This window comes from Malaya genurostris, chromosome 2 (genome assembly GCF_030247185.1).
Source record: "Malaya genurostris strain Urasoe2022 chromosome 2, Malgen_1.1, whole genome shotgun sequence".
In the NCBI taxonomy this organism is placed as follows: domain Eukaryota; kingdom Metazoa; phylum Arthropoda; class Insecta; order Diptera; family Culicidae; genus Malaya; species Malaya genurostris.
In genome coordinates this window covers 82407811-82432535 of record NC_080571.1, presented here as the reverse complement: position 1 = coordinate 82432535, position 24725 = coordinate 82407811, and the positions used below count along the sequence as shown (strand labels likewise).

Genomic DNA, 24725 nt, shown 5'->3' with positions numbered 1-24725 from the left:
AACGATTTTCGTGAATCTCGGATTGTTGTTGCTGGTTGTTGTTGTTGTCGGTCATTCAATGAAAGATGATAGTGAGGTGATTCGAGGGAAGTCGTATTAAATTGCTCTGCGTCTAGATCCTGAAAACTGGCGCCTGTTAATTAGGGAGTTCCACGTGAATGTCACCGTTTGCTGTCTATGGCTAGACCTTTGGCAAACTTACCTTGGCTACTTCGGCTGACCGTCCATCCAGGCTATCGAGCGATCGTTTGTATCGATTGTAGTGACCGTAATGACCTCGACGTCCGTAGTGGCTTTGCTGTCCGTAGTGTCCATAATTTCCGTAATGGTGATAGTGATGGTGATAGTGGTGTCTCATCTTCTTGTGCTTTTTCTTCCACTTCTTGCGTTTACCTCCGACTATTGGATCTGCTTCGCCGCTTTGTTCGGATGCGGCCCGAGCAGTTTGCTCCTGCAGTGGTTCGATTGTCCCGTCCACATTGTACAAGCCCAACAACTGCGGGAGCAACTCCGGTCGTTTAATCTCTTCCGGGTGGAAAGGTGAGTGCACCACCATCTGAATGCTGTCATCATGATCGTAGCTGCGTAGATGAGATCCTACCGGCATGACGTTCTCGAACGAAGAATCCATCGATTCACGACTATGACGGCTAACAGGAATGGCTTCAATCGAGTTGCGTTGTATCTCTGAACTTTGTCTGCTCTCGGACACACCCAGATCGGACTCTCCTTCATCGACTTCCTCCTTGACCGGAACGCTTTCTCTGATATCGACTGCCTCCGAAGACAACTGCCTTTTGGTGTGTTCGGGTCGGAACGCTCGATGATTCCGGCCAATTCCAATGGGATCAATTTTATCCTCACTTTCCATGGGTTTCCTTTCTTTTATTTTGCCTTCGAACAATTCATCGAGTAGGAAGAAGGGAACGTCTGTTTTCAGCTGAGAGATTGTGCCGTCCTCGTTGTAAACGCCAATGAATTTCGGTTGTACCTCATCGGAACCACTTTCCTTCTGTGCAATCTCGTTGCTGGATTCATTCGGAGAATCCTGTTCCAGTGTTGTCGCAAGTCGTAGTCTATCGTGTGGAACTCGTCTCCTTCGCTGACGATTTTTGTTATTTCTCAAAGCACTTGGAATAATCCGTTTTCTATCAAAACTATCCTCGCTATCACTTGACGTTTTTGTGTTTTCATTTGGACTGTTTCCGGTTTCTGAAGTTACTGACTGAGATTCCGAGCTGATTGGTTTGGCGTCCGTCGAATCCTGTTCAGCCGCTGGTGTGTCTTCATCGTTGATTTGTGGCGAAGTGAACTCATATAAAGATCCATCTTCGTTGTATAAACCCCGTAGTCTCGCTATCAGTTCCGTTTTCTTGATATACTCCGGATGCCTTCCAGAATGGACAATTTCTTCCACACTATCCTGAGGGATCGTATTATCCCGTAGCAATCGGTGTCTCAATGGACTCGGGTTCTCTCCTTCATCGTCGGCATACAGTGACTGCCGTTTGCGAAGTCTACTTCGGCCAAATGTGCGATACAGACGAGAAGTTTCTCGAATCGGAGACGGTTCGGTTCCTCTTCGTTTACGATTTATCGGATAAATTGTTCCATCCGAATTGTAGAGTCCAAGCAGCTCCGGTAGAAGCTCCGGTTTGTCAATCTCCGACGGATGATGTGGAGAGTGGACTACGATATCTATCGCATCGGATCTTGGCCGGTACTCATAGGCCATTCGTGGCGAAATTTCATTGTCGGCAGTTGAACTATCCGCTCTGGCAAAAGGAGACTTCCGGAAACCGGTGGAAGCCGACTCATCTTCGTCCGCATTCGGATTACTCGCTCGTACAAACGGAGATCTTCGGAATCCAAGCGCAGCCGCTCGGGCCATGCTGAAAGTCGATCCTCGGAAATGAACTGGTCGTCGTCCTCTGTTTATTTGAGCCTATTGTGACAAAACAAAACAAGACACATCGATCACTTCCAATTACGTCCACCGATTATTACTCACTACCAACCTGAACACTGGCATGATCATCCAGCCAAAAATTGAACACCAACACTAAACACAGCACAAGTAAAAAACGTCGCGTCTGCAAATAAAAACCAAAAACAAAATCACCAAAAATCACTTATGTTTCCTTAACTCCTTAATTCACACAAATTCAGCCTACCATTTTAAGTCTTTTTTTTTTGTTGTTGTTTCACTTATCCACCTCCAGAAAATGTTTCACTCACAGATACATCAGAGGCAGCTTCCCACCACTGCGGTACATCTCAACCAGCAGCCCGAACTGACTGGCAGATTGTCCAACGTACTTTTTATAAGACTTCGTTGCTCATCTTCACATCATTCGAACCGCGGTGCCGGAAAATGTGTTTTGTAAACTAACCCGGCGACTAGCGGATCCATCGAACGGATCCGCCGTCGGTGTCTAGGTCATCGCCGCGGTTTGACACTGACCAAAGTCACGTGCGACACGGCTTGGCTAGAGGCAAAACAATAAATAACTGGCAAAGTTTGTAAACACCGAAACTCGCGGGGCTCGGAAACTGCAGTCAGCCGGTCAGGAACTTTCCTGGTGGACGTCGTTCGTTGCAACTGCAGTTTACTGGACGTGGAGTAAAAGAAAGAAAAAAAAAACAGTATGTTTTCGAAATCTCCCTCGATGGGGTCATTCACCTGGCGCAAAAAGCGCAACAAAACATTTCCGTCAACTTTTTGCAACGCCTTCTGACCTGATTTGCTTGGAACCAGGTTGGCTCGGTTGCAGTTGGTTTTGTGGTGATCAAAATCTGATGATTCGTCTCCGTCGTGGAATATGATGAATCAAACAAATGATTCGGATTTTCTTCGATTGGATTACTTTACTTTCAACAAACTAAACGAGTTTTAGAAGCTGTTAAAAATTTTACGGTTTGGTACTGTGTCTATCTAGTTCAGGGGTCCGAAACATTTACAAAATTTCAAACATTTTAAAGAGCCAAAAAGTATTTTCTCATTCAAATAGTACTTGAGAAGATATTTTTTTTATTTGTGCTAAAGTGATTTTTTTTGGTGTTGAATCGCTGGGATCTGTCAGTAAATGCATCTTTAGTTTTACTCTAATATTGCTGAAGTAATTCGTGTTAACAGCAGAGCCGTAGTGAGCGTTTCTGGCATCCTAGGCGAACTGAAAAATACTAAACGTTGCCATTTTTTAACAAACTATATGAAGCCGAACACGTATTATTTTATTTTTTGTAAGATTATCGTAATATTTACTAGTTTTAGTAATTACTTGTAGCAGTCTTGACTGTTGCATTATTTAATTCGCATTGTAAGTGTAAGCTCCACGAAAGCCTACTGAAAACCATTATAGGATCATGTTCCAGCCAAGTTTACAATTCTTCATAAGGTTCATATTCATAAGCTTAATTTTCAATAGGACTCACAACGTTCAAATTAAAATTGTGGACACTCTCGAACTGCCGAGCAAGGTTTTGAGCTTTTTCGCCATTTGTAAGAAGTATTTGATTTTCTTCCTTGAGAGCAGGAATTGGTTTATGAGGTTTCTCAAGAACCTTAGCAAGTTTCCAGAAAGGTTAAGAATATGGTTTAATTTGTTCAACTTCTTTAGCGAAATTTTCATTTCGCAAAAGAGTAAATCTATGTTTAATTTCTTTTTGTAAATCCTTAACTATGTTTTTCATAGCAGGATCACGAGAACGTTGATATTGTCGTCGACGAACATTCTTCAACCGAATGAGCAGTTGAAGATTGTCATCGATGATAGGAGAATTTAATTTAGTTTGAGCTTTGGGAACTGAAAGATTTCTAGCTTCGATAATGTAATGATTCAAGTTATCTATTGCTGTGTCGATATCCGCAGAATTTTCTAAAATAGTTTCATGATCCACATGTTATTCAATGTGAGATCTGTCAGTCGGTGTTGAACAGTACCGCACGTGGCTCCTGGAAATTTTTTCTGGCTACCTACAGTTTCATTGATTCAAGGCTTCAGTATTTTTCAAGGTTACCTGAATCACTAACAGTCTTTTCAAAAACTAACAATTAGTCAGCCTTTCTCAAGGCTATACAAAGAGTGATATTAGAGTGACTAAGAAATTAATCAGCCTTTTTTAAGGCTAGCTAGGAGTCTAATCGAAGACTAATTTAGCCTAGTTAATTTAATTTAAAATTTCATTAATTTCAAAAATGCCTGCGTCCAACCGGAAAGGCAACAAGCCTAAGGCTAAAAATAATTCAATACGGAATAAATCACAATCCGTTACTCAACATTTTTCTAATAACATTCACGATCTTATAGAATCTGAATGTAAAAATAAAAGACAACAGACGGAATTCCCTTCCGTTGATTCTATGCCGTCTAACAATATTTACGAGATTCTTCCTGAATCCGATTGTAGCGACATAGAAGAAAATTCTTCAAAAATTCCCAAAATGGACGCTTGTTGTTCTGGGAAGAAACATCAATCTATGCCATTATTGACGGTGATGATTTCCGACTTCAAAGCATTCCGTACTGAGCTTTCTACTTTTCTCCCGGAAGTAAAAGTCTCATTTCAAATCGAACGAAGAGGAGAATGTCGAGTCTTGGTTGATGGATTGGAAGATTACGAACGTCTTATTCGATATTTGTCCGAGAAACTTCATAAATTTTATTCATATGATATAAAATCAGACAGACCCTTCAAGGTTGTCTTGAAAGACTTATCAAATGATCAAAGTACTGATGAAATTAAAAATGAACTAAAGGAATTGCTTGGTTTGGCCCCTTCGCAAGTAATACTTATGAGAAAAAGAGCGAATGGTACTTCTAAACCACGCTCTGGAATTTCCCATGAACTTTACCTAATACACTTCAATCGAAGTGATGTGAACAATTTGAAAACTTTACAAAAAGTACGTTTAATTTCCCACATTAAAATTCATTGGGAACATTAGAAACGGCATAATCGTATTGCAAACTTAACGCAATGTCGTCGTCGCCAAGGCTTCGGCCATGGAACCAAAAATTGTCAAATGGATATACGGTGTTTGAATTGTGGTAAATCGCATTCGAAAGACGTTTGTCCAATGAATGAAACCACTGATAAATTTTCATGTTCAAATTGGAATGGAAATCATAAATCCAATTATTTGAAATGTACTGTCAGGGAAAAAATTTTAAACGCTCGTTCGCTTAGATAACAAGTCAAATCAACGACCTAAAATTTACAGAACATACCTGAAAATCAAAAAAACCGTTACAAATGCCACAGAACACAGAAAGAAAAAAAGATACTTACACGACATGTAAACCGATAGTACTATGAAATAGACATCAGTTGAATCGAAAATCTGATTTTAAACCATGATTGATGTAAAATTATATTAAAATCCATTTAGTTTTTCATTGAACAAGACTGTATATTTACAAACCGCTTCATTTTGTAATGTAAATTTCCATTCAATTGCCTGCTCCAAATATGTGCATGAAAATAAATGTAAAATCACAAAATATTTTTATCTGTGTAGGTTTAGCGTATGACAAAAACTCACTTTCAAGGATCACATTGAAGGAATCCAGGCAAAGTGTAATAAATATATTAAATGTTTTTATCCTCTTATAAACAGAAATTCTATGTCTGTCTAAAAAACAAATTGTTAATTTATAAACAAATTTTCAGACCAGCCATGCTTTAGGCAGTACCAATTTGGTCAAGTTGTTGTTCCACCAGGAAGAAAACGCTTCAAAGGATTCAGAATAAAATTCTGAAAATGATTTTGAAGCGTCCTCCCTGGCTTAGTACAAATGAGTTACACAGACTCACAAATATGTAATGTCACATAATTAGATGTAATGTCACATAATATTATAAGCAAATTCCGACGAAAATCGATGCAATCTTCAATTGAATCGATTCGCTCTCTGTACTAGTTAGTAAGTTAGTATATAAGTTCCTTTTCCCCATTACATAATACAAGTAGGTTTAGAATTTTCCCTACACAAAAATCTCAGAATTGCGGAAGCAAATGATGTCCTCATGGTAATAATCAAATCATACATATAATAAGGCTGAAAAGTCACCACTTGTGGCTGAACACCCAATTTAAATCTTAATAATTTAATTTTAACTCATATTCCAATAAATAGTTATTAAAAAAACCTGTCTTAATCCACCTAGTGGTGTAATGATGCCTTTCTCATGTATAATATTGTGGTATTCTATTCAAAAATTTTCTCTTCGATTTTTGAAAGAAACCAAGTGATTGTTTATGCATAACATACAGAATAAAACAGTGCTTTGATTGCGTAAGCCATCCTTAAGAGAACGAAATGGGTTCACTATTATATGCACTTCCGGCACCGGAACCCGAGAACCGGTATAGTCAAAGTCGGTTCGTACGGCCACCAACTAACATGACACACAAGCTCTTCTAGTACGCACTCTATAACTCCGGATTCGGAAGTCGGATCCGGATGAAATTCAGGAATTCCGTATGGGACCAGAAGACCTTTCATTTGAATCTAAGTTTGTGGAAATCGGTCAAACCATCGCTGAGAAAAGTGAGTGAGAACCATTTTGGTATATATGACCACTATTTCCGGTACTTCCGGAACCGGATACCGGGAACCACGATAGCCGGAATCGGTTTGTTTTGTTGCCTACTGATAATGACTATCGATTTGTGTAGTTTTGAGACCAGTTTAGAAAAATTTCCACGTTTTTTGTTTCGCCGGTTTAAGTGACGGTGTACAATATTGAACACACTTTACCCTATAATTCCGGAACCGGAAGTCGGATCCGGATGAAATTCAGGAATTCCGTATGGGACCGGAAGACCTTTCATTTGAATCTAAGTTTGTAGAAATCGGTCAAACCATCGCTGAGAAAAGTGAGTGAGAACCATTTTGGTATATATGACCACTATTTCCGGTACTTCCGGAACCGGATACCGGGAACCACGATAGCCGGAATCGGTTTGTTTTGTTGCCTACTGATAATGACTATCGATTTGTGTAGATTTGAGACCAGTTTAGAAAAATTTTCACGTTTTTTGTTTCGCCGGTTTAAGTGACGGTGTACAATATTGAACACACTTTACCCTATAATTTCGGAACCGGAAGTCGGATCGGGATGAAATTCAGGAATTTCGTATGGGACCGGAAGACCTTTCATTTGAATCTAAGTTTGTGGAAATCGGTCAAACCATCGCTGAGAAAAGTGAGTGAGAACCATTTTGGTATATATGACCACTATTTCCGGTACTTCCGGAACCGGATACCGGGAACCACGATAGCCGGAATCGGTTTGTTTTGTTGCCTACTGATAATAACTATCGATTTGTGTAGTTTTGAGACCAGTTTAGAAAAATTTCCACGTTTTTTGTTTCGCCGGTTTAAGTGACGGTGTACAATATTGAACACACTTTACCCTATAATTCCGGAACCGGAAGTCGGATCGGGATGAAATTCAGGAATTCCGTATGGGACCGGAAGACCTTTCATTTGAATCTAAGTTTGTGGAAATCGGTCAAACCATCGCTGAGAAAAGTGAGTGAGAACCATTTTGGTATATATGACCACTATTTCCGGTACTTCCGGAACCGGATACCGGGAACCACGATAGCCGGAATCGGTTTGTTTTGTTGCCTACTGATAATGACTATCGATTTGTGTAGTTTTGAGACCAGTTTAGAAAAATTTCCACGTTTTTTGTTTCGCCGGTTTAAGTGACGGTGTACAATATTGAACACACTTTACCCTATAATTCCGGAACCGGAAGTCGGATCGGGATGAAATTCAGGAATTCCGTATGGGACCGGAAGACCTTTCATTTGAATCTAAGTTTGTGGAAATCGGTCAAACCATCGCTGAGAAAAGTGAGTGAGAACCATTTTGGTATATATGACCACTATTTCCGGTACTTCCGGAACCGGATACCGGGAACCACGATAGCCGGAATCGGTTTGTTTTGTTGCCTACTGATAATGACTATCGATTTGTGTAGTTTTGAGACCAGTTTAGAAAAATTTCCACGTTTTTTGTTTCGCCGGTTTAAGTGACGGTGTACAATATTGAACACACTTTACCCTATAATTCCGGAACCGGAAGTCGGATCCGGATGAAATTCAGGAATTCCGTATGGGACCGGAAGACCTTCCATTTGAATCTAAGTTTGTAGAAATCGGTCAAACCATCGCTGAGAAAAGTGAGTGAGAACCATTTTGGTATATATGACCACTATTTCCGGTACTTCCGGAACCGGATACCGGGAACCACGATAGCCGGAATCGGTTTGTTTTGTTGCCTACTGATAATGACTATCGATTTGTGTAGTTTTGAGACCAGTTTAGAAAAATTTCCACGTTTTTTGTTTCGCCGGTTTAAGTGACGGTGTACAATATTGAACACACTTTACCCTATAATTCCGGAACCGGAAGTCGGATCCGGATGAAATTCAGGAATTCCGTATGGGACCGGAAGATCTTTCATTTGAATCTAAGTTTGTAGAAATCGGTCAAACCATCGCTGAGAAAAGTGAGTGAGAACCATTTTGGTATATATGACCACTATTTCCGGTACTTCCGGAACCGGATACCGGGAACCACGATAGCCGGAATCGGTTTGTTTTGTTGCCTACTGATAATGACTATCGATTTGTGTAGTTTTGAGACCAGTTTAGAAAAATTTCCACGTTTTTTGTTTCGCCGGTTTAAGTGACGGTGTACAATATTGAACACACTTTACCCTATAATTCCGGAACCGGAAGTCGGATCCGGATGAAATTCAGGAATTCCGTATGGGACCGGAAGACCTTTCATTTGAATCTAAGTTTGTAGAAATCGGTCAAACCATCGCTGAGAAAAGTGAGTGAGAACCATTTTGGTATATATGACCACTATTTCCGGTACTTCCGGAACCGGATACCGGGAACCACGATAGCCGGAATCGGTTTGTTTTGTTGCCTACTGATAATGACTATCGATTTGTGTAGTTTTGAGACCAGTTTAGAAAAATTTCCACGTTTTTTGTTTCGCCGGTTTAAGTGACGGTGTACAATATTGAACACACTTTACCCTATAATTCCGGAACCGGAAGTCGGATCCGGATGAAATTCAGGAATTCCGTATGGGACCGGAAGACCTTTCATTTGAATCTAAGTTTGTGGAAATCGGTCAAACCATCGCTGAGAAAAGTGAGTGAGAACCATTTTGGTATATATGACCACTATTTCCGGTACTTCCGGAACCGGATACCGGGAACCACGATAGCCGGAATCGGTTTGTTTTGTTGCCTACTGATAATGACTATCGATTTGTGTAGATTTGAGACCAGTTTAGAAAAATTTTCACGTTTTTTGTTTCGCCGGTTTAAGTGACGGTGTACAATATTGAACACACTTTACCCTATAATTTCGGAACCGGAAGTCGGATCCGGATGAAATTCAGGAATTCCGTATGGAACCGGGAGACCTTTCATTTGAATCTAAATTTGTGGAAATCGGTCAAACCATCGCTGAGAAAAGTGAGTGAGAACCATTTTGGTATATATGACCACTATTTCCGGTACTTCCGGAACCGGATACCGGGAACCACGATAGCCGGAATCGGTTTGTTTTGTTGCCTACTGATAATAACTATCGATTTGTGTAGTTTTGAGACCAGTTTAGAAAAATTTCCACGTTTTTTGTTTCGCCGGTTTAGGTGACGGTGTACAATATTGAACACACTTTACCCTATAATTCCGGAACCGGAAGTCGGATCGGGATGAAATTCAGGAATTCCGTATGGGACCGGAAGACCTTTCATTTGAATCTAAGTTTGTGGAAATCGGTCAAACCATCGCTGAGAAAAGTGAGTGAGAACCATTTTGGTATATATGACCACTATTTCCGGTACTTCCGGAACCGGATACCGGGAACCACGATAGCCGGAATCGGTTTGTTTTGTTGCCTACTGATAATGACTATCGATTTGTGTAGATTTGAGACCAGTTTAGAAAAATTTTCACGTTTTTTGTTTCGAAAGTTTAAGTGACGGTGTACAATATTGAACACACTTTACCCTATAATTCCGGAACCGAAAGTCGGATCGGGATGAAATTCAGGAATTCCGTATGGGACCGGAAGACCTTTCATTTGAATCTAAGTTTGTGGAAATCGGTCAAACCATCGCTGAGAAAAGTGAGTGAGAACCATTTTGGTATATATGACCACTATTTCCGGTACTTCCGGAACCGGATACCGGGAACCACGATAGCCGGAATCGGTTTGTTTTGTTGCCTACTGATAATGACTATCGATTTGTGTAGATTTGAGACCAGTTTAGAAAAATTTTCACGTTTTTTGTTTCGCCGGTTTAAGTGACGGTGTACAATATTGAACACACTTTACCCTATAATTTCGGAACCGGAAGTCGGATCCGGATGAAATTGAGGAATTCCGTATGGAACCAGGAGACCTTTCATTTGAATCTAAGTTTGTGGAAATCGGTCAAACCATCGCTGAGAAAAGTGAGTGAGAACCATTTTGGTATATATGACAACTATTTCCGGTACTTCCGGAACCGGATACCGGGAACCACGATAGCCGGAATCGGTTTGTTTTGTTGCCTACTGATAATAACTATCGATTTGTGTAGTTTTGAGACCAGTTTAGAAAAATTTCCACGTTTTTTGTTTCGCCGGTTTAGGTGACGGTGTACAATATTGAACACACTTTACCCTATAATTCCGGAACCGGAAGTCGGATCGGGATGAAATTCAGGAATTCCGTATGGGACCGGAAGACCTTTCATTTGAATCTAAGTTTGTGGAAATCGGTCAAACCATCGCTGAGAAAAGTGAGTGAGAACCATTTTGGTATATATGACCACTATTTCCGGTACTTCCGGAACCGGATACCGGGAACCACGATAGCCGGAATCGGTTTGTTTTGTTGCCTACTGATAATGACTATCGATTTGTGTAGATTTGAGACCAGTTTAGAAAAATTTTCACGTTTTTTGTTTCGAAAGTTTAAGTGACGGTGTACAATATTGAACACACTTTACCCTATAATTCCGGAACCGAAAGTCGGATCGGGATGAAATTCAGGAATTCCGTATGGGACCGGAAGACCTTTCATTTGAATCTAAGTTTGTGGAAATCGGTCAAACCATCGCTGAGAAAAGTGAGTGAGAACCATTTTGGTATATATGACCACTATTTCCGGTACTTCCGGAACCGGATACCGGGAACCACGATAGCCGGAATCGGTTTGTTTTGTTGCCTACTGATAATGACTATCGATTTGTGTAGATTTGAGACCAGTTTAGAAAAATTTTCACGTTTTTTGTTTCGCCGGTTTAAGTGACGGTGTACAATATTGAACACACTTTACCCTATAATTTCGGAACCGGAAGTCGGATCCGGATGAAATTGAGGAATTCCGTATGGAACCAGGAGACCTTTCATTTGAATCTAAGTTTGTGGAAATCGGTCAAACCATCGCTGAGAAAAGTGAGTGAGAACCATTTTGGTATATATGACAACTATTTCCGGTACTTCCGGAACCGGATACCGGGAACCACGATAGCCGGAATCGGTTTGTTTTGTTGCCTACTGATAATAACTATCGATTTGTGTAGTTTTGAGACCAGTTTAGAAAAATTTCCACGTTTTTTGTTTCGCCGGTTTAGGTGACGGTGTACAATATTGAACACACTTTACCCTATAATTCCGGAACCGGAAGTCGGATCGGGATGAAATTCAGGAATTCCGTATGGGACCGGAAGACCTTTCATTTGAATCTAAGTTTGTGGAAATCGGTCAAACCATCGCTGAGAAAAGTGAGTGAGAACCATTTTGGTATATATGACCACTATTTCCGGTACTTCCGGAACCGGATACCGGGAACCACGATAGCCGGAATCGGTTTGTTTTGTTGCCTACTGATAATGACTATCGATTTGTGTAGATTTGAGACCAGTTTAGAAAAATTTTCACGTTTTTTGTTTCGAAAGTTTAAGTGACGGTGTACAATATTGAACACACTTTACCCTATAATTCCGGAACCGAAAGTCGGATCGGGATGAAATTCAGGAATTCCGTATGGGACCGGAAGACCTTTCATTTGAATCTAAGTTTGTGGAAATCGGTCAAACCATCGCTGAGAAAAGTGAGTGAGAACCATTTTGGTATATATGACCACTATTTCCGGTACTTCCGGAACCGAATACCGGGAACCACGATAGCCGGAATCGGTTTGTTTTGTTGCCTACTGATAATAACTATCGATTTGTGTAGTTTTGAGACCAGTTTAGAAAAATTTCCACGTTTTTTGTTTCGCCGGTTTAGGTGACGGTGTACAATATTGAACACACTTTACCCTATAATTCCGGAACCGGAAGTCGGATCGGGATGAAATTCAGGAATTCCGTATGGGACCGGAAGACCTTTCATTTGAATCTAAGTTTGTGGAAATCGGTCAAACCATCGCTGAGAAAAGTGAGTGAGAACCATTTTGGTATATATGACCACTATTTCCGGTACTTCCGGAACCGGATACCGGGAACCACGATAGCCGGAATCGGTTTGTTTTGTTGCCTACTGATAATGACTATCGATTTGTGTAGATTTGAGACCAGTTTAGAAAAATTTTCACGTTTTTTGTTTCGCCGGTTTAAGTGACGGTGTACAATATTGAACACACTTTACCCTATAATTCCGGAACCGGAAGTCGGATCCGGATGAAATTCAGGAGTTCCGTATGGGACCACGAGACCTTTCATTTGAATCCTAGTTTGTCAAAATCGGTTCAGCCATCTCCGAGAAAACCTAGTGAGATTATTTGACACATACACACACACACACACAGACATTGCTCAGCTCCCTGAACTGAGTCGAATGGTATATGACACTTGGCCCTCCGGGCCAATTTTCACTAGTCGGTTTTTCAAGTGATTGCATACCCGATCAACAGAGCATAACAGGATTCTATCAAAATTATATGTGATCTTAATATTTATATCTCATTATGTTATAAATATAATTCCAAATCAGAAGCAAACATTCAGATTTTATTAAGATAATAACAAGTTTAGATATTATATTAAGGGTCGTTATATTTCAGGTAAAACTATACTAGAGAATTGAAAAAAAAGAGTTCAAAAACTTTTGTCGATCATGTTTTTGACTTACAACCCGAAAAATGCTATGCTTCAATAAAGAGCAGTAACAAACATTTTTTCTAATTTCACATACCTGAAGATGCTTTTGAAAACAATAATTTGATATTTGATTTTGAAATGACAGCCTAAATTTTAAATTTGAGAACGTTCCTAAGTAATTCCTACTTAAATTGTGTAAAGTTTTTATTCAAACATTAATTTTAAATTGAAAATAAATATTTTTCTAGATAATTCTGCGCATTTTCTCTTATGAACAAAAAAGGTAAGGCAAAAGCTTCAAAACTCGACTAATAAATATTGGAAATATTGGAAATAGCATTCGACTCAGTTCATTGAATCCGCAATGTTTCCTAAGAGATGATTTTCACAAGCTTGGAGTAAAATGAATGCTTAAATTCTTCAATTTTATCGGAGGCCGATTTTTGTTTCCGAAAACACAGAGTGATAAGTGTTAAAAAATTCAAAATGTCTTCAAAAGTGACGCTACAATAAACGGAAACCAAAATCTAAACTGGGCTCAAAAACAAAATCTAAACTCAGCTCAATACTATATATAATACTATACTTCTCGATTTATTGGTCTTTTAGTTGCAGATTGAAAATAGCGACTTTAGTTTAACAAACCACGGATGTACTGAAAATAGAATAAAAATCTTAAAAAATATGTATTGATTTATAATTTAATCAAATATACCCGCCAATCGACATACATACACGTACAGATAATTCACTACTTCAATTGAACGAGCGAACTGATTCAAATGCTATTTGAAAGTCGGCCCACTTGGTACAAAGAAGAAAAAACTGAAAACTATTATTCAGTAGTTAATTTCCTCAGATTCTACAAGGTAGTTTTGTTTCACTGAATTTAGTCATTTCCGTTCATTTACAACTATTCTTTAGTACCAAAAAAAAGCTTGCTCATAGTTCTAAAATAGCCCCTTTGTCATTCATACGCCGGTTGGAAGGAAACGACGAAAGAGGTGGAGAGCGATAGATTATTTTTGTAGCAATATGGACTTACACTAGTCATTATATGATGCCAATATATCCTCCCAACATCAGTTGGTTCTCATGCCCCGATGCAATCGTAGCGTATGTTGGCAACTCAAAACTTCCCGGTTCGAAACCAGTCGCTTAACTGTTCATGTTTTTTTTTATCGCAAATCAAATCGCCTAAAGGTATGCAATTTCATCTTACTTCCCGAAATCTATTTTTAGATTTGCACGATAAGGCCTTTCCCCCCAAAAAATGGGTAATAACAGCTGAAAAGTCGTACTAAATTTGTAACAAATATAGATATAATATTGATATTTATATATCAAGGTTTGTAACAATTTTGTTATCACCTAGGTTAAATTGAGTTATAATTTTTGTTATTTTAACTATTAACGAGGCCAAGATTATGACTAATTTAGATAGAAAAAACAAAACAACCCCAGATACAATTTTGTTATCCCTTGTTGATCGGGTAACCTTTCTATATGAGAAAGGCAAAAAATGTGAGATCTGTAATCCAACCAATTAGCTCTATGATAGTTGAATACAGAACTAATTGGATTATTTATAGCTTCGTTGGAAAGTCTGAATGCTACAGGAAGATGATCTGAGTCAAAGTCAGCATGTGTTATCAGACCCGTACCCAGGACTTCGCGTCGGGAGGGGCCTACAAATAAGAAATAACGTATCTAACTGAAGATTCTTCATGTGTCTAGTTCTAGGTGTGCCTTTAGTATCTTTTTTTTAAGAATGGGTGCAAGATTGAAGCAACTAGGTCAAAGGGAAGGGATCGATTTTTTACATTTCTTTTGTTATTGAGTCCCATAGTTCGGATTCGACTTATTGTTTTGGAAAAAAAACTGAGCGAAGAGTATTATTACCTTCATTTTCAAGGGTGTGTTCTTATAAGTGACAATGTAGAAAGGAGCAAATACACTGAAGTCTTTTTTTATGCGAGTTTACGTACCGCATAAAAAAAACCGCATAACTCTGAAAATTCGCATAAAAAACCGCATAACTCTGAAACTTCGCATGAATGAAAACCGCATAACTCTGAAAATTCGCATAAAAAGTCGCATAAAAAAACCGCAAAAAAACACCTCAGTGTATTTTGAAACTATTCAGTAAGCTCTTCTAGTTTGCAAAATTTGTTGATCATTTATCGAACAGATGGCCGCGCCGATTTTTACAAATTTATATTTTAATGAAGTGCCTTATAATCCCACATGATCCTATTTAATTTCATCGAGTCAACATTCGGGTCTGAATCAGCGATGCCAGACCTGCAGATTTGTTTGTAAATCAGCATTTTTGTAGACTTTTGAAAATCACGTTTTTCGTAGACGCTCGTAAAAATTTACAGACTTTTGAAAATGCCGCGGTCTTTCTGTTTTGCTCGCTAAACCAATTCCGTGGATCATTCTTTATAGAAAACTGGAAGCCCGCAGAGTTTTTTTTTCGAGTTTGCAAACCGTCATGAATATATTTGAAATTTTTACCTTGCATCTCTGGTTTGGATATACAGGGTGATGAGTATTAAAAATTTAAATTCCTCATTGGGAGTGACGATGCAACAACAGAAAAGTTCTTCTCAGCGATGGCTAGAACGATTTGCACAATTGTAAGAATGGATTCAAATAAGCGGCTTTATGGTTTCATAGACTATTATGCTGTTTCAACTGAATCCGGCTTCCGGTTTCAGAACAGGTTCCGCAAGTAGTGGTCAGAACTTCAAAATGAAGCTCACACTATGCTCTTGTGTACCGGCGCATTGTCTCGAAAAACCTATTTTTCCATTTTCAATTGCTCCAATAATGCACACTTATACTTGCTGTCGATAGTGTTTTTCTTTTTTCGAGGTCCACGAAACCCAACCATTCCGCCCAATTTCAGTCTATTGTCGGTTAATCATTCTGTTCTCTGACGTGTAATAATGGAGATTTGTTAACAGTAACCAACCGACACCAATTTGTATTAGCATAAACTAACATGCTTTCGAAGTGTGCTCGCGTTCCTGTTTTTAATCCTGAGTATGAAAGTGCGGCATCCAACGGCAGGACACCTTTTTTAATCGCGGAATCTTGCTAAAACTATAATATGTTTACTCAGCAATAATCTTTGGTCATCCAGTATTATTTCCTTTAATTTTGACATTGATTTTTGTAATCACAATGGAAGGCCTGCCGCTGCGGGCTTCTCTCGAAATCACTATTTCACTCACGGAAAGAAATCCATTATTGCTGTCATGATTAGAAAATCACGAAACCAATCATTTTAACATCTCATGAAACCATGAGCAATAAGTTTTCTCCCATGAAAATTAATCATGGTTCGAAAAAGCGTTACTTGAGGAATGTATTTCTTTTAAAGCTCGTAACTCCAATTTTCTATCCGGATATCACTTTGAACCCTCTGCCTCATGTGATGTGATAGATTGCTTTATAGATTATAGGTAAGGCAAAAAGCAGACATTAAGCAAGAACTACTGAAAATGTTTACTTGATCTTGAAGTATATTCTTTTAGTAATCGTGTTGTTTTACCCACCGGCTGATAGAGAATTGACAACATAAAAATAATGAACCGTAAATTTACATCATAAAAAACTAAGCACGGCTACGCTTTTCATTCGACAAACATCAATGTTACATTTTGTTCGAATGTATTTTTATACATTTGATGTGACCGTTGTTGCTAGATTAATATTCCGAGAGCTAGCGTAAACCAAAAAACAAATTCGATTGTGAATTTGGAACACCATCTAACGAAAGTCAGAGAACAAATTTGTTCAACCACTTTGATTAGTATGTTTCATACATATAACAATACAAGCTGTATTGATTCACCTATATATTTTAAAAAAGACAATTTGCAAACGATGTTTTGAAAACATAAAAGGTAAAATCAATTCGCGGTATTTGCAAGAATTCGACATACCTAGAGTTTCTTTTCGTTTAGGTGCTTAAATTCTGAAACACAAAATTAAAACTGGAGCAATGAACGCAACTAAACACGCAACTAAACATTTTGATTGTTCATAAAGGATAGAAGGATAACATTTTGATTGTTAATGATTCTGATAAAAAGAAATTCATCGTGCTTTTTACTATTATGCTATTCAAATGTACATCATTTGAGACATTAGTTGAAAACGAGTAAAAACTACGTTCATCACACCATTCCATTTAATTTATATTTGTAATCTTTACATTTTTGAACAAAACGCCTGAACTTATGTTGCAAAAATTACCATCGTAGCAGAAACACTCCTGAAGTTATACCCAACACCGTCAAGTGCGTTACGTTTAAATTTCAGCGAAATCGTTCCAAATGGATCATGATCCGAGAAGTTTTAATCATGGTGTATTATCATAACATGAAAATATATTATTTTCCCCAAATCATGACCCGTTTTGCTCATTTCTAGAATCGAAATTTTACCCGTGCGGTGTAGTCTGCAGGAGCACTAGCTCCGTAATATTTATTCAACTTGTGCCTCCCCTTTCCTTCCTCATATAGAAAGGGCATGTAATCACTGTGAAACCCGAATTGTGAGCCGAGACCCGGAGATAAACCGAACTTAAACTTTAAAACAAATTTCAATTTAGTTGAAAGTCGTTCTGTTTTATTTTGCTTAAGAAAAACGGCTCATTTTCGCCAGCAGCGTTTGAGCGAATGGCTTCAATTGCACGAAATATTGAGTTGTTTTTCTCTATTTAATGATGGCAATGTTCAGCAGTGCTTTGTAGAGCGTGAATTAGGTCAGCTTTTTTTAGCCGGGATTGAATGTAACTTAAAAATGCTTGAAATTTAAGTCAGCCTAGATTACTATTTGGACTTTCAAGAGGATACCTAAACTTCATAGAGCCATGCAATGGTTCTGTACGCGATGAATAGTCTATTGAAACTGAAGGTCGTATTTCACAACAGTATTTTCATCGCTGAGTAGTTGAAGAAGATTGTTCCACGATAAACAACAAAAAGCAAAACAAATAAATCTACGTTGCAACTCTATGGACAGCAAATGGAGTGAGGATTCATAACACAAAAACAATTTTCGAGAGTCGAAAAAAGTACAGGTGTGTAATGTCGGAGACATAACTGGATGTCGTGAATACGAATAAAACTGACACTTTTACTTTATACTTCCGAATATAAATTAGTTGATCGATAGTGTGAATTGTGGAAGTTTTGCCTTTTCACACTACTAGAATTTGAAACGATACACCTAAACTACAGTACAGATTAGTTACATTAAACATTCTGACACACAAATATTACGAAATAACCAGTATAGTTCCTTATGATAAAACAATGGTGGTTCTGAAAAGAACCTTTTATGAATGCGTTCGTGATGGAGAGTGACGAGTTGAGTTCAAATTCCGATGGATACCGCTGACTCCCGTCTTCTATTTCCAGGATGACCTGTTGTGATGATGATGATGATGGTCCCGCCTCATACCCCTACAAAGGTGTGAGCTGGACGATTTATCTAAATTATAATAAATATTGCATCACATATTTTAACCAGTTAACTAAATATAAAACGATCTGGTTAATCCAGCAGGTATAGATTCTCCTTCTGAAGTACAACTGAGAACAAGAAAACATTCAAATATTTCCGATTTACTATCCAGGGTTATTCAAGAAAATTTCCAACCTGGGAAGATCCTTGAACATCTTTGTCAGTATCAGACAGTAATTCACCTGGCCCTTCCCGCCGGACCAGTTCATCGCTACACACATCAGCTACGATGGAGTAACGAGACTGCGGATGAGCAGAGCCAAGCCCAATTCCATCAACAACTTCCGATCCCTATTATTTCCGAAATATAATCAATAAATAATTCATCAAATCTTACAAAGTTAAGATTCGATCTCGACACGTAGAATGCTAAAGCTCTCAAAAATAAAAGAGAACATATCCAGTTTCAGTCATATTCAATTTCCAGATTGCCTCTACCTGCTTTGCGCGCGCGAGGCTCATACTTTTGTAGACAACTCGTTTTTTTTTAACTAAACAAATTATTAAAAATCCATCATCATCATACAGAACATAACAACCTAATGCGTCTTACTTGAACAAAAAAAAACAAAAAAAAAACAAAAATAACATGAATACAATCTTCGTCATTTTACACAGTTTTCGAAAAAATCAAGTTGCACTAATTCATTAAAGATCTAATTACAAAATAGATTTTATGTGTGAAATACACAATTTTTTTAATTCCCTCAATGTTGCAGCCCGCTTGATTCGTCCTGGCATCGAATTGAAAAAACTAATCCCTTTGTACAATAACGAGTTTTGCGATCTGGCTGACAAAAAGCTTGGTGTTCTCGCATCAGACGTATTTCTAGTATTGTACCTATGCAAGTCACTTCCTCTTTCAATCCGATCACACAAATATCGAGGCAGCATTCCATTTAAGATTTTGAAAATGAACACCATTGTTAAATAATATACTCTCTGTTTCACTGAAAGCCATTGTAATGCATTCAACATAATATTAGAGGAAGTATATCTATTACATTTCAAAATCAATCGCATGATCTTATTTTGCAATCGCTGGAGTCTCAATATTTGCGTGTTGTTAGCAAGGAACAGAATCGATGAGCAGAAGTCAATGTGAGGAGAGATTATTGATTTATACAGGAGAATTTTACTACTGGTCGTTCAATCATTTTTCAGGCGACATAATACACCGTACTTTTTGGCAACCCTCTTGATGATGTTGTTAATGAGATTTGAATGTTAGCTTTTCATCAATTATGACTCCAAGATACTTCAACTCTCTAACGCGATCAATAATCTCTCCATCAATTTCAATGTTGGCTTCACGGTTCGCTGGTGCTTAAAGAAGAAATAACCATATATTAAGTTTTTGCGACATTCAGTTTTAACTGCTTGAATTTCAACCACTGAGCCAGAGAATGTAAGTCTTCGTTCAAATGTGCAACCGCTTCATCCAAATCCTTAGCTGTAATGAACAGAACAGTATCGTCAGCAAACAAATTTATTTCACAAAACCGTAAAACTCGCTTCATGTCATTTATGTACATAATGAATAAAATCGGACCTTAAACACTACCCTGTGGCACACCAAGTGAATTACCCTGGAAACTAGACACAACATCGTTGAAAACAGTTCTCTGAGTTCTATCAAACAAATAGCTTTCAAACCACTTATATGCCACTCCTTCGATACCAAAGCGTTGTAGTGTTTGTAACAGTATAGGTCTAGAAATTGTTTCGAAAGCGCGTTTGAGATCCAACAACACTGCAAAAATAGTCTCTTTAATCTCGATTTTCTCCTTCCATTTTGCTAAAACCAGGTTAAAAGCGGTTTCGCAAGAGTGACTTTTCCGATATCCTGATTGTTCCGGTATTAGCTGTTAGAGAGTTTAAATAGTTAATCAGCTGATCTTTAACAACAAGTTCCAAATTTTTTTCCAACGTGTGCAACATTTTAATGGGACGGTACTCCTCGGCTTTATCCGTTCCAATAACCTTGTGGATAGGAACCACCAGCGATTCTTTCCAAACTTTTGACACATGTTCCGTGTATAACGATTCATTTACCAAGTCCAGCAGATCGTGACCGATAACATGAAAGCAATCTTGTATCACTTTTGAGTTAACATTGTCGATACCAGCCGATTTTCCTAAATTAAAACAAATATCTTTCAATTGTTCAAAAGTGATTGGGTGAAATTCAAGAAATCTACAATAATTACTAATTGTCCGTGAATGCGAAACTGATATGTGTTCTGTTGGAGTCTCCTGCTTCTTCCGCTTGAGGTAACAAGCTTTGTATTTCGCTTGGAGATTCATCGATTGCACCATAATCAACACGATGACGACAGTCATATTTCAAATGAATGGCTTCTGAGTCGGTGCTATGCATTTTATATAGCAAATCTGCAGAAAGTTTACCACAAACTACAACTGGTTGCAAAAAGGGGCGTATACAGTATAGTGAAGTAAAATTTCGCATAATTCTTCGGGTATAAAATTATGGTTCTAAATAGCACCTTAGAGAATTTTTATGTCTATTATTTCATTTCGGATTTCAATATTTTAGTAAAATATACTATCAGAATACTGTACGGGATTAATTTCTGGCATCCCAGAAGGGCCAAATTGTATAATTTTCCTGTGGCGAGTTTAGCACTGTGAAAATTGCAAAAAACTGATCAAATTACCTTAGATTTGCACTACAATGATAATTTTAATTTTCGATTTACAAAGAAGCAATCTTTATAGTTCTTTAGGTAACATTTAGAGCCATTAGAAGGGCTGATTTTGCATAATTTTTTTATTCAATAATATAATTATTTTTAAGGCACACTGCTTAAGCTCTAAGGTGCCAAGGACTTTTTCTAATTTTATTAACGACTAACTGAAAACTAGGATAGTATGATTGGATAATGTTGTATTGGAGTCGCAGTGGTCGACTTTGGCAGATCCAACCTTCAGCTGGCGATCGGCACCGGCCAGTGGATGGAATATATCATGAGTCTTCCAGATGACGTTGGCCGCATAATAGGAGGAACTTTCTAAGCAAGATGTAACAGATTACACTTGTATATTAATGTGTTTGAGGAACTGGTATATCAGAAGCATATATGAACTATCCCGACTCGCCAACACATCCCGAACCGGAACCTCAGTCGGTCTACCTCGGGCCCTGAGGGATTCCAATAGCTCCGATCTGGCGTCGCGATACTCTACGCACGACCACACGACATGCTCGATGTCCTGATAACCGTCGCCACAGGTGCAGAGCCCGCTCTCCACGATCCCAATACGCCGGAGATGTGCGTTGAAGGTGTAGTGATTTGACATGAGCCGCGACATAACACGAATGAAATCGCGACTCACGTTCATCCCCCTGAACCAAGGTTTCGTCGATACCCTAGGGATAATAGAATGTAGCCATCGTCCCAGTTCGCCATTGCTCCATGAAGTTTGCCAACTTTCGAGAGTTTTCTGACGAGAGATACTGAAAAATTCATTGAAGCAGATTAGCCAATGAGTCTGCCTTTTCATTGCCTGGAATGGAACAATGCGAAGGGACCCAGACTAACGATATTAAATAAGACCGTTCAGATAAAGTTCGCAAGTGTTCCCGTATTTTCCCCAGGAAATATGGGGGATACTTTCCTGGCTTCATTGCCCGGAGAGCTTCTATTGAACTTAGACTGTCCGTGACAATGAAGTAATGGTCTTTGGGCAATGTTTCAATGATCTCAAGGGTGTACTGAATAGCAGCTAATTCTGCGACGTAAACTGAAGCCGGATCACTGAGTTTGTAAGAAGCGGTGATGTTTTGATTGAAGATGCCGAAGCCTGTGGACCTGTCGATGTTTGATCCATCAGTGTAAAACACCTTTTCACAGTTGACTGTTCCAAATTTATTATAAAATATATTAGGGGCCACTCGAGGGCGTACGTGTTCCGGAATTCCACGAATCTCTTCTCTCATGAATGTGTCGAAAAACACAGTAGAATCAGAAGTATCCAAGAAATAAGCACGGTTGGAAGCAAACGAAGAAGGATTAATATTCTGAGCCATGTAATCAAAATACAAGGACATAAAACGGGTTTGAGAGTTAAGCTCAACTAACCTTTCGAAGTTTTCAATCAGCAGAGGATTCAAAATGTCGCATCGAATGAGCAAACGATATGAGAGATCCCAGAACCGGGTTTTCAACGGTAAGACGCCCGCCAACACTTCAAGACTCATCGTATGAGTTGATTGCATGCAACCCAAGGCAATACGCAAACAACGATACTGAATTCTTTCCAGCTTAATGAAATGGGTGTTCGCGGCGGATCGGAAGCAGAAGCATCCATATTCCATAACGGACAATATCGTTGTTTGGTACAACCTGATCAGGTCTCCTGGGTGGGCACCCCACCAAGTTCCGGTTATTGTACGAAGGAAGTTAATTCTCTGCTGGCATTTTTGTTTCAGATACCTAATGTGACATCCCCAGGTGCCTTTGGAGTCGAACCAGACCCCGAGATATTTGAATGTGAAGACCTGAGCTATGTTTTCACCCCCTAGTTGAAGCTGTAGTTGTGCTGGTTCTCGCTTCCTTGAAAATACAACCAGCTCTGTTTTCTCCGTAGAGAACTCGATACCCATTTGAAGAGCCCATGTGGATAAGTTGGCAAGAGTATCTTGTAACGGCCCTTGCAGATCGCCAGCTTTGGGTCCTATAATGGACACAACGCTGTCGTCGGCAAGTTGTCTCAGCGTGCAAGATGTGTTGATACATTTATCGATGTCGTTTACGTAAAAATTGTATAAAAGGGGGCTTAACCATGAGCCCTGAGGAAGACCCATGTAACTGAATCGTATTGTCGACAAATCACCATGCGCGAAATACATGTGTTTCTCATACAATAGATTATGTAAAAAGTTGTTCAAAACTGGCGAAAGACCATGCTGATGCAGCTTCTCAGATAGGATATTTATAGAAACTGAGTCAAAAGCCCCCTTGATGTCTAGGAAAACTGACGCCATTTGTTCCTTACGAGCAAATGCCATTTGAATTTCGGTTGAGAGCAACGCAAGACAATCGTTCGTTCCTTTGCCCCTGCGGAAACCAAATTTTGTATCTGAAAGTAAGCCATTAGTCTCGACCCAATTGTCTAGACGAAACAGAATCATTTTTTCGAACAATTTCCGGATACAGGAAAGCATAGCAATCGGCCGATACGAATTGTGATCGGAGGCTGGTTTTCCTGGTTTTTGAATGGATATCACTTTCACTTGTCTCCAGTCATGTGGAACAATGTTGTCCTCAAGGAACTTATTGAATAAACTCAGCAAGCGCCTTTTGGCGGGGTCTGGCAGATTTTTCAACAAGTTGAATTTTATTCTGTCTAATCCCGGGGCTTTATTGTTACATGACAAGAGCGCAAGTGAGAGCTCTACCATCGAAAACGGTGTTTCGTTTGTATTTGGTGTCGCGGCGCGGGTGATCTTCTGTTCCGGAACAGAGTCTGGACATACTTTTTTAGCGAAATCGAATATCCAGCGGTTAGAATATTCCTCGCGTTGTGTTATGATTGCGCATTCGTCGGGCTGTGTTCCAAAGAGTGCTCATAAATTTTTCTTTTGTTAGGCCGTCTACGAACCGACGCCAGTAACCGCGTTTCTTAGCTCTAATCAAGTTCTTAATTTTAACGTCTTACGCCGCGTAATTCCGGTAATTATCAGGTGTTCCATTTTTTCTGAATATTTTATACGCGGAGGCTCTCTCCGCGTTTAAATTTGTGCACTCTTTGTCCCACCACGGGTTGGGAGGACGGATGTTAGTTTTCGCGCCGGGTACACGTTTCGTCTGAGCTTGAGTCGCGGTGTCGAGAATCAAGCCAGCCAAAAACGTGTACTCTTCCTTCGGAGGAAGTTGTTGAGTTCTTTCAAGTTTCTCAGATATCGAGGTCGCATAGCTATTCCAATCAATATTTCGTGTGAGGTCATACGAAACATTGGTTGTCTTCGATGGTTTTGAGCCGCTGGTGATTGATATTACTATCGGTAGATGATCGCTAC

The 24725-nt window shown here is 39.0% G+C and overlaps 1 protein-coding gene across 1 annotated transcript in view; it reads right to left on the bottom strand.

Moving 5' to 3' along the window:
- Positions 1 to 2559: 2559 nt before the first annotated feature.
- The window catches only part of LOC131428669 (alkyldihydroxyacetonephosphate synthase-like), a 50224-nt gene continuing 28058 nt past the window's right edge, over positions 2560 to 24725 (bottom strand). Inside the window, exon 4 of the mRNA XM_058592714.1 lies at positions 2560 to 2612. Coding sequence (XP_058448697.1) covers positions 2560 to 2612 — 53 coding nt within the window. The remainder of the gene's footprint in view (positions 2613 to 24725) is intronic.